This window comes from Tripterygium wilfordii, chromosome 13, assembly GCF_013401445.1.
Source record: "Tripterygium wilfordii isolate XIE 37 chromosome 13, ASM1340144v1, whole genome shotgun sequence".
Lineage (NCBI taxonomy): Eukaryota > Viridiplantae > Streptophyta > Magnoliopsida > Celastrales > Celastraceae > Tripterygium > Tripterygium wilfordii.
Genome location: NC_052244.1, coordinates 11,343,495 through 11,355,263, shown reverse-complemented (window position 1 = coordinate 11,355,263; position 11,769 = coordinate 11,343,495). Strand labels below are relative to the sequence as shown.

At 40.1% G+C, this 11,769-nt stretch overlaps 1 protein-coding gene across 1 annotated transcript; it reads left to right on the top strand.

Annotated features, from left to right (window-relative positions):
• Positions 1-236: 236 nt before the first annotated feature.
• Positions 237-11,255, top strand: LOC120013116 (protease 2). Its single transcript, XM_038864793.1, has 11 exons — positions 237-552; positions 1,375-1,658; positions 1,740-1,934; positions 2,270-2,616; positions 3,380-3,671; positions 4,866-5,024; positions 7,593-7,958; positions 9,253-9,318; positions 9,486-9,534; positions 10,072-10,195; positions 10,940-11,255. The coding sequence occupies exons 1-11, from the start codon at positions 252-254 to the stop codon at positions 11,028-11,030; spliced, it is 2,274 nt and encodes a 757-aa protein (XP_038720721.1). The 5' UTR covers positions 237-251; the 3' UTR covers positions 11,031-11,255.
• The last annotated feature ends 514 nt before the right edge of the window (positions 11,256-11,769 follow it).

The window sequence follows — 11,769 nt, the reverse complement described above, 5'->3', positions numbered from 1 at the left end:
CGTGAAGCGGCGGCAAAAACGAAGGAAGAAGAAAGTGTCTGTTACATAAATGACAGCATTTTGGTTTGTTCGTATTATTTATCCTCATCTCTATAAATTTTCCCCGTTTGGACTCCTTAGAATAAAAGTATTCCATTTTGTCCTTTATGTCTAAAAGTATTCCAATGTGACGACACGTCACACTTCGGGAGGAAAAAAAAAAAGCGCAGCTTGTCAAGGGCACTTGGTACCCATATAATTAGTGAAAAGCGATGATACAGCGACGCTGCCTTGGGTTTGGGCTTCTATTATTCTCACTATCGTCGGCCCTACCACTCACGCGCCAGATCTCGCGGCTGTCAATGTCATTGTCAACGAACTCAACGGCCGGTATGAAGTCGCAGTCTAGCTCTCTGTCACCACCGGTGGCGAAGAAGGTGGAGCACCGTATGGAGATGTTCGGCGACGTGAGGGTCGACAATTATTACTGGCTCCGTGATGACTCCCGCACGAACCCGGAGGTCCTTTCGTATCTTAAAGAAGAAAACGACTACACCCACTCGTTCATGTCTGGTGCGACTCTGTTACCTTCTCGGATTTGATATTTCTTTGATGATATCGTGTTCGAAGTAGAGTTATGACGAATTTGGCCAATCACTTGCACTGTTGTTGATATTGACTCTTGAAATTTTATTTAATTTGTGTGTTTCAGATGTTAAATTAGGGTTTAGGTTGAGATTGTTTATGTTAGAGAACGATGTGAGTACTAGTGACCGTGTTTCGTTCTTTCTTCTTGCTTTTTGGGTAAATATGTATAATAAATTATCCTTTGTTGAAGTGAATTCTGTCTATTGATAATGTTCTCATGCATGATTCTTGAGTCTCTGTTTCTGAAAATTTCTATAACCATTTGTCCACAATGTTTTTGGTGAGTTTTCTTTGATTTGCAGCTGATTTTGAATGGCCAATGTAGGCGACCTCCTGTTTCATATATAAGCACTATTTATCAAGTAGGAGTGAGAGCCAAGGTTGTAGGTCTTACATGTTTTTTTCTCTTGAGGAGCTACTGAAAATTCCTTCTGTGTTCTATTTATTTGAACGGTATTTAAGAATACCCATTGCTTATGGGTTACTTCAGTTCTTTAGAGGATGCATCATAATTATGACCTTTTTTGGAGAACGTTGAGAGTATTGAAGGTCACCCAAACTAGATTGTACCGTTTGGAATGTGGCTCCTTAAAACGCCCAAAAACAGCATACATCCTGTTTTGCCTATTTTTGATAGCTAAAATTTTCCAAACCTTCTACCTTGCCAAACCTTTGGTTATTGAGATCGTAGCTTATCATTTCTATGTACATGAATTCAGCTATTCTAAATGTTTTAAACTTTATTAGATACCAAACAATTTGAAGAGCATCTTTATGCTGAGATGAGAGGACGTATAAAGGAAGATGACATATCAGCCCCCAAGCGCAGAGGGTCATATTACTATTATGAAAAGACTTTGGAGGGAAATGAATATGTTCAGCATTGCAGGCGCCTTGTACCCAATAACCAGGCGGCCCCTTCTGTCTATGATGTTATGCCTACTGGGCCTGATGCTCCTAAAGAGCATCTTATCCTGGATGAAAATTTAGAGGCTCAAGGGCATGAATATTATAGCATCGGTGCTTTCAAGGTGAGAGTAGTGCATCTTATTTACAATTGGAAACCAAATGTGCTTTCCTCACCCCTGGTGTCTTTTATTAATCACCTTTAGGTAAGTCCGAATCATAAGCTGGTGGCATATGCAGAAGACACTAAAGGAGATGAAATATACACTGTTCGTGTTATTGATGCAGAGACACGAGCACCTGTCGGGAAGCCTTTGGTAGGTATAACATCGGACCTTGAATGGGCTGGTGACGAAGCTTTAGTTTACGTGACAATGGATGAGATCCTACGACCTGACAAGGTATGATTGATGTATTTGATAGTTGTGTCTGGTTTGCCGCGGCAATGCTAAGAACTAAGTATTACAGAAGTTTGTTAACAATTTTTCAGAGGGAGAAGTTTTTTCGAAAATTGTTGGTAATATAAATAGGCTTCAGATGATACTCATGTGCTTTTCAAAATGGTAAAGTTGATGTAACTTTTAATCTTTTTTTGCCCAATGATTGATTGCTTGCAACCTGACCCAAACTTCTGTTCTGAATACATAACCGAAAACATTTATTAGATATGGGATATAGAATTTATTATTGATGTTAGTCTACTGTGATAACAAATTTGCCTTTGTGATGCTCATAGGTATGGTTTCATAAACTGGGAACAGATCAATCAAGCGACTCCTGTCTTTATCAGGAAAAGGATGATACATTTTCTGTTGATCTTCAAGCTTCAGAGAGCAAGAAATTCTTGTTTGTCGGTTCTGCAAGCAAAATTACTAGATTCATATTCTATCTTGATGTTTCAAAGCCTGATGATGGCCTCAAGGTTCTGACACCTCGTGTGGATGGGATTGATACATCAGCCAGCCATCGAGGAAACCATTTTTTCATTACGAGGAGAAGTGATGAGTTTTTCAATTCTGAACTAGTGGCTTGTCCTGTAGATAATGTCTCCTCTACTACAGTTCTTATTCCACACAGGAATAGGTAATAATGACTTTCACATAAACTATGAGTAATGGTCTTAACTTCATTAGTAGGTTGCACATGACGCTGTTTTTTTTTATTAAATTTATTTTTCTGGGTTTTTTTTCTTAGGTTGGGGAAGAGGGGGGGGGGGGGGGGGGAGGCTTACAAAAATGGTGTCGTATGACTCGTATCTGTTACCATATTGTCATGAAATGTGACTTCAGAGTAAATAATACATGCAATCATGCATAATACTTACCCTTCCTTTGAAAAGAAAGACTTTTCTCCTATGGTCCTTTGCAAATCTCTATCAGGTGGTATTTTGTTCTTAATGGCACTAGAAATGATAATTTAAATGGAAGTGGAAAAGGTACACATTTGGTATGCAGTGGGAAGGGAATGGGAATATTATGGCGGTCTTATGGCATGCCAGAATGATTGATGAAACGTTATAAAAATATTGTGCGAGTCACAAAAGTAGCCCACTTATTTCTAGGTTTATTAAACTAATGTGTACTTGGTTAAATATTTATCTCTAGTAGGATCACTAGCTTTGATCGGAATCAACCAGGAATCTAAAACGTTGAAATTCCTTGAAAATCATGAGAACCTTCTTCGTCTGAAAGCGGGATCAAATCCGTGGTATGGGAGTCTATTTCCTGTCCAATCATGGCAAACAAAATGAGGCTTTGTCCATATGCATAGTTATTTCCAAAAAGATTGTAGTTGTTGCAATGATATATTGATATGCACCATAATATTTTCTTCGGATTATTTCCAGTGTAAAAATTCAGGAGTTGCAACTTTTTAGCAATTATCTTGTTCTATGTGAGCGTGAAGGGGGCCTGCCCAGGATAATCACTTATCGCCTTCCAGCTGTTGGAGAACCCCTTAAAAGCCTTCAAGGTGGTCAAGCCGTTGATCTTATTGACCCTATATATTCAGTGGATCCATCAGAATCAGAATTTAGTTCCAGCATTTTACGTTTTTCTTATAGCTCAATGAGGACACCTCGCTCTGTATACAATTATGATATGAACTCAGGAGTTTCTGTTTTGAAGAAGATTGATACAGTAAGTGCATGAAAAGCTGCTTTCCAACTTCAAAATTTTGGATTTTTGAGTTATTTGTCTGTCTCAACTCTCCATCTAGTCGTGTATATGCAAATGTCTTGGTTGAGCATACTTCTCTTGCTGTATTCCCCTTCCATACATCAACCAACTGATTTTTTTAAATGCAAAATAATCAACCAACTGTATTATGATTAAAATTCTATCCACTGCTTTACATATTTAGTTTGCTTCAGTTATCAAACAGAATGGGTTTTTGCATGATGCCATGAATACATAGAACGTAATCTTACTAATTCATATACTTGTGGGTATTGAGTTTCTTGGGCAGAGCATAGGTGGAGCTCTTGACATCTGTTAGTCGTGGTTAAATAATGTGTTCGCTAAGTCTTAAAAGAATGGAGGCTATATACACATACATGTAGATTTGGTAGTCTATTGCTCTTGCTCACTCTAGAGCCTTTTATTATTTTTGACCTTTAAATTTTATTCTTGGTTTCGCTTTGCTAACAAGCTGTGATTCAGTCCAATGCAAATTCTTCTTCTTATCCTTCTAAGAAGCCCAATGTGTTCTTCCCTTCCATGTCGTGTTATTATCAATTCTCTAAACTTGCACTTTCACATTACTAATCGAAGATTTCATCAATACATACACCCTTGTGATTTATTATCTTCAATAGTACACTATTTTGATTGATATCATTTCATAGGATTAGTTTTTGTGGATTGATTTGAAGACCGATGTCTGGAATTTAGATCCTCAAACGACTACCTTGTTTTTGTCTCCCTCGGATATGCATTTTGATTAAAAACATCGTGGTAGTGTTACATCCAGCATTTTGGTGAATTAACTAGTTGGTCAGAAGCCACCAATTGGCACAGCTTCTCAATTCTCTTTAGGATGCTTGTGATGGTTGATTGTACATCTCATATCTTCTATAGTTTAAAGAGAGTTATTAGTCTACTAGATAATGTACACTCATCATGTCCATTCCACAATTGATATCTAGATTTAACATTCATGCATCAATTCCAACGTAATTTGTGATCTGGAAATGCAAAAAAAAAAAAAAATTTAATAGAAACAGCCTTGAGGTGTTGCAATAACAACAGTGATGTATTATTCATTTAAATTTCCATTAATTTGTATATCTGTGTTATGCTCATTAGAAATAATTTAACTACCTTTTTGTTCAGGTGTTGGGAGGTTTCGATGCCTCTTGTTATGTCACCGAAAGGAGATGGGCCATCGCCTCAGATGGCACTAAGATTCCTATATCAATTGTTTATCACAAGGATCTTGTGAAGCTTGATGGTTCGGATCCATTGCTGCTTTATGGCTATGGTTCCTATGAGGTAATATATGAACCCTTGGAATCATTTTGCTTATGTCTTGGATCATTAAACGGGAGGTGAATAGAGCCCTGTATTTGCCATCAGCTTGTGTTTTAGGAATAAGTGGTGACTAAACATACCACAAGAGCCCTTGAGCAAGCAGGAATGTGGCTCGAACTTGGGTACCATCCCATTCAAATATATGCCTTAACCACTGATAGGATTGTCCCACATCGAAAGATGTGGGAGCTAAGGTGTTGTTTATAGGGGGAGGTATGGGCCTCCCTTAGTACCCAAGGTTTTCTGGTATGGGCTGGGAGGCCTTGGGTACAGCCGGCCCATATGGGTGGGTGTCGGTTGGGCCTTGGGTGATGAGCGTGTATAGGCACGACTCTATCAAATGGTATCGGAGCATCGTCGATCCTCCCCTTTGGGCTGCCCCTGCGGAGTGGCCGGCCATGGAAGTGCCTGTCGAAAGGTCGACAGAAGGTCCATGGTGCTCGACCAACGTGGGCGTTGGTCTCAAAGGGGGCGGTATTGATAGAAATACCACATCGAAAGATGTGGGCATGATGGTGTTGTTTATAGGGGGGAGGTATGGGCCTTCCTCATAACCCAAGGTTTTCAGGGGGCTTAGCCCACTGGGGCCTTGGTACAGCCGGCCCATGATGGGTGTCGGTTGGGCCTTGGTTGTTAGGAGATCCTTATCAATTGGTATCGAAGCCACCCAGCTCCCGCCTGTGGGGCCTGTGTGTGCTCCCCTGTCCGTGGAGGGCCGCGGCGGGACTGCGTCTGCGGAGTGGCCAGCCATAGTGGCCAGCCATGGTAGGGCCACGGGCCCGGGCCATGGTGCTTGACCAGTGGTGCTTGACCAACGTGGGCGTTGGTCCTGTAAGAGCGGGGGTATGTTACGCACTTGTCCCACATCGGTAGATGTGGGAGTTGAGATATGGTTTATAAGGGGAAAGGGTCTCCTTTCCCTAGTACCCAAGGTTTTCTAGTATGGGCTGGGAGGCCTTGGGTACAGCTGGCCCATATGGGTGGGTGTCAGTTGGGCCTTGGGTGCTGAGCGTGTATGGGCGCGACTCTATCAATGGTATCGAAGCATGATCCTGTTGTGCCTTCAACTTGGGACCGTGCCTGCGGAGTGGCCGGCCATGGTGCTCGACCAACGGGGGTGCGCCTGCCGGAGTGGTCGGCCATGGTGCTCGACCAACGTGGGCGTTGGTCTTGAAGGGGAGGGTATTGATAGGATTGTCCCACATCGAAAGATGTGGGAGCTAAGGTGTTGTTTATAGGGGGAGGTATGGGCCTCCCTTAGTACCCAAGGTTTTCTGGTATGGGCTGGGAGGCCTTGGGTACAGCCGGCCCATATGGGTGGGTGTCGGTTGGGCCTTGGGTGAGTGGGGAAGTGCAATAGATAAGTGAGGGCTCTCCTCTCACTAGTATCCAAGGTTTTCAGGGGGCTTAGCCCACTGGGGCCTTGGTACAGCCGGCCCATATGTTGGGTGTCGGTTGGGCCTTGGTTATGCGTGAGAGGGGTTGGTCTGATGATCCTATCAAAGGTATCGAAGCCTTCGTTCCTGCCATGTGGGGGGACGCTGCTGGCCCTCAACTTGGGGCCGCACCTGCGGAGTGGCCAGCCTTGGTGCTTGACCCACGGAGTTCAGATATTCGATGGGGGCTCAGTAGGCTAGAGGCCGAACCCCTGCCCATTCGAAGTGTGGCTTCGGCCCGACTGGCTTCGGAGGGGCCAGCCAGGGTGCTTGACCAACGTGGGCGTTGGTCTTGAAGGGGTGGGCTTTGATAAGTATCCCACATCGGTTAGGGTGAGTGGGGAAGTGCAATAGATAAGTGAGGGCTCTCCTCTCACTAGTATCCAAGGTTTTCAGGGGGCTTAGCCCACTGGGGCCTTGGTACAGCCGGCCCATATGTTGGGTGTCGGTTGGGCCTTGGTTATGCGTGAGAGGGGTTGGTCTGATGATCCTATCAACCACCTTCTAAGGGGTTGTTGGCGAGCCCTTGGGCAATGCTAGGTCTTAAGTTTGAAATGTCACCTCCTAATCGAATTATAAATGCGCATGTGGTGTGTCTTCCAAAACGTACAGATTCATGTAGCAGAACCCGACACACTTTTGGATAAATTGGATACGACAGTCTAGTTGTGCTTTTCATAGTTACAAATATTGAAAAGCTCTTACATTGGTGATGGGATTGGGAATGAAATTGTACGAAACCTTATCCCGCATTGTTGAGAAGTCATTTGTGTGATTTAAATTTGTGACTCTTAGCTTGGTATGAAATAGCTGCATAAGACTGATGAAACGATAATTGAATACATAGCAGTTGTTCGTTAATTCATTGCTAATGAATTTTATGTTTAGTTTTTGACTTTTGTTTGATTACATTGTCCAACATTCGCCAAATTCTTTGAGTTGATTGCACAGCATATTGATTTAAAGGCTTACCTTGCCTTGCTTCACATTTTGCATTTTGTTTCTTCTTCCAGTTTTAAGCCTTATTGTTTTTGTTTTTGTATCTTACAAGATTCTGTTGAGTTGCTAAGAATTACATTCATGTCGTGGGCAGATCTGCATAGATCCCAGTTTTCAGGCAGAAAGGTTGTCTTTACTACAGCGTGGTTTTATCTATGCAATAGCGCACATTCGGGGTGGTGGTGAAATGGGGAGGCAATGGTATGAGAATGGGAAGTTGTTGAAGAAAAAAAATACTTTCACGGATTTTATTGCTTGTGCTGAGTATTTAATAAAAGAGAAGTACTGTGCTAAGGAGAAGTTGTGCATTAATGGAAGAAGTGCAGGGGGATTACTTATTGGTGCTGTCCTTAACATGAGGCCTGACTTGTTCAAGGCTGCTGTTGCCGGCGTACCTTTTGTAGATGTATTGACTACAATGCTTGATCCAACCATCCCTCTTACGACTTCAGAGTGGGAGGTACTTCCTTGCTGTTTTCAAGTTCCAAGTTTTACACCTCCCCAGACTTCTACATATGCTAGATGTTCACTGGTTTTAAGTTCATAGTCGTTTAGATATGCAGGAATCTGGAAGATCAGATAGCAGTATCGAGAACAGTATTTTTTTTAATATTTAGTTGCACAGTAAATTTTCTGACACGGGAGTATAGTGATGTTGAAGGAGACTAGGAGTATTCATGAATAGCTTATTCCATGAAGACACTAAAAGGGGGATTATTCTTGCACTGAATTGTTTCAGAGTATTGTTCATTTGCTTAAGCTTGTAGGAGGGAGGGGATTTGTAGTATCCCTATCGAACATGGGGTATGTAATTAATGGTTTAAAAGTTAAAACCATATATAAATGTTTTGCTTGCGAGGGAACCTTTTGGACCATGATTCCTAATGAGCCAAGGCGATGATACCCTGTGACTATTGGACCTGATCTTTATAAAATTTGGGTATAATCCTAAGATTACATATCATTAATTTATATGTATCTGCAGAATTAATGAGTGATATCCATAATATTGGTAGAGTTATGGTTTATCCAGATACCATGGATTTATAGTTTACTACAACCAAGAGAAATGGAGACATACAAATAATTTGTTTTGACTGCTAACAAATTTTTATTCAGGGTCACCGTGGAAGTGAAACCCAAAGGAGAAAGAAACAATAAGAACAATTGCAAAGCCGGGCAAAAGAAATACATTAGGTCCCACAAGGCTAATTGTGTTAGAAGGTCATTACAGATTTTGGAAAGCGAAAACAAAAGGGGGAAAATATATACCTGGTACCGTTATTTGGTTTCAGCGGCATACATTCCACTCGTGAGGGAGTCACTGGTTTAGTGGGTTGTTGCTGGAATAGAGCAGCTGGACATCTTGCAAATAAAATTTTCTTTAAATGATATCTACCTCGTATATCTGAACATCCGTTAAATTTTATCACAAATTGAGTGATATATTGTCACATATTGGTATTAACTTGTTGACTCTGAACTTGCATTCGAAATGAAAACTTGTGTACTTTTAAATTGGCCGACCATGTTTAGGCCTTATATCTTATAGCATATGTTTCTGAAATACTAGATTTTTCCATTGATCTTCCATACTCTTTGCTCATGGGTTGTTATGGTTTCACAAGATGATTCAGACCTATTTAAGTTGTTTCCTATTTCACTTTCAGGGACTACTATGTATTGTCTTGCTGCTATTTGTTCAAAGTTTTAGTGTTAAGATGTTGTCTGATTATTTTCTTTTATTGCTGCAGGAATGGGGTGATCCTAGAAAGGAGGAGTTTTACTTCTACATGAAGTCATATTCCCCAGTTGATAATGTGAGCACCTTTTTCCCTGCAGCACCTCCTTGTATGCTTGACATGTGTAACTTGTACAGCAAAACTGCCATAGCCTCTTTTCTGGCAGCGTTTTGCATGATCTCTTAGATTTTAAAATTATTCAACAGCAAAATAATCTTGATATGTTAATGCTACATTGTTCACAGGTTAAGGCGCAGAACTACCCAAACATTCTTGTCACAACTGGCTTGAATGGTAAGCATAAAATTGCCGTTCATTGATCTGATTCTAGTATTTCCCTTCCGAGAATGCTAGTGAATGTACTGTTGCTTGCATGCTAATTTGTCTTTACTAATCTGGTGATGCTACTTATTTTGAAAGGTAAAGGAAACTATTATTACAAAGGAGGCACCAAGGGGGTGCACCCATTTACAGCCAAAAAAAAAAGAAGTTACAGGGTATAGACAAAATAGGAAAACTGGATTCTGGTTGAAACAAAATATCTAAGCGGCTATGAAATGTTTAATACCAAGATTTGCTAGCTGGCTGCTCAAGTGTGGTTGTATATCTTCTTTAAGTGACCTCTCAAGTTTTAACTAAGTAGAGCTGTAGAGTACATAATCCCATATAATTTAAAGAGTATTTTTCAGCATCTTTTGCCAGGAGCGCGCCCATTTGACATTTATTGATCTTACCAGTTTGGCTTGCTTAGAGACTAGGGCTATGTTTTATTTTTACATCTAATAACTGTAACCTTAATTTTTCACTTTTAATTCTGGTATATTGCGGCAGATCCACGTGTTATGTACTCGGAGCCTGCCAAGTTTGTGGCGAAACTGCGAGAGACAAAAACAGATTCGAATTTGTTACTGTTTAAATGCGACCTTGGCGCTGGCCATTTTTCAAAGTCAGGAAGGTAATAGAGGATCTTATTGTACATGAAGCTCTTTGTTGAAGTTTTATCTGAATTTTTTGGAATTTTTCCTTGGATTTTTTTTTTTTTGGTGAGAGTGTATACAGCTCTAGTAGTAGTGTTTTTTTTTATTTAATTGATAGTGTGTTTAATTTTCTTGAATTTCTGAATAGTGGGAGAGCTCAATTTGACTAGGGTTTGAACATTAGATTCTACCCTTGCAAATATAGCATCTCAAATGGATTGAATCATTAAAGTGTCAGATAAGGAGCTGCAACACGTCTAAACAATACTCTTGAGAAAGAATGATACATGCACTTGCTTTAAGGATTGCGGTTAATGTGGTGAACGAAATTCTTAATTTTGTAACTTAAGTTCCTGTAAATTGAATCATTAACGTGTTAGATAAGGAGCTACAACACTTCTAAACTATTCTTTTGAGAAAGAATGGTACATGCACTTGCTTTAAGGATTACGGTTGATGTGATGAACGAAATTTTTAATTATCTAACTTAAGTTTCTGTAAATGACTTAATGTGATATTTTCTTCTTCTTCTTTTTTTTTGATGATAGGTAAACTATACAACAAATATAAAATGTGCATGTTTACAATTATCCTTTTCTATCAGCATTTTTCTTTTTGCAACCATGAAAAGCACCTTTTCCCTTGCAAGCTGCCACTTGATCTAGGCTAATATTAACTGCTCTTATCATATAGTGATCTCTCGTTTCTTTGTTTGCATGCAGATTTGAGAAGCTTCAAGAAGATGCATTCACATATGCTTTTGTTTTTAAGGCACTGAATATGGTGCCGGCCATTGAGTCTGGGCCAAACTGATCAACTCACATCCTTCAAAGATTATTCAAAAACATTGCATGTACTTTTGATTTTTCAATTGGCATTTTGAAAACATATGTGCATGCAGTTATATGAATTTTTAAAAATTTAGGATGCTGATTGCTTGAGAAGATGAATTTATAAGGGGGTGGTATGTGTTATGGGATTGTACCTGTACGTGTTAGTGAGATTTATCACACGAAAAAGGAGAGACTATCTCCTACACCAGCGGTCTTTCCCCAGATTTTAAAATGAATTATGCATGGTTTTCCCCATGATGCTAGTTCATTATAAAATTCAAAAAATCTTCTTTATCCTTCCCAATATTGCCAAGTAGGTGAAGACTTGAGAACCATGAGTAACTTAGATGGTAATTATGTATGTGGTATTTCATAAAGGTCTTGAGTTCAAGCGACTCCTATCCTCTTCTCTTAAAAAGTACGTGAAGATCTTTTGACAAGTAGAATGACAAAAATTCTAACCTTTAACAGAAGGGCACACCCAAGCCACTACCACTACTAGTTGGAGTACTAGTTGGAGTAGTAAGGTTATTGTGTATTATCTTGGGTGACCAAGGTTTGAATCTTTATTCTCGCCTTTTAAAAAAAAAGAAAAAGTCAAGCCAATTTTGGCCCGTATTCAAAACCCTGATGTGAGGATGTAATTGGGCTTGATTAGGTATAAAGTAAGTAATTGGGCCAGGATACTATCCTATGGCAGTATGAAGAGTGAACAATGA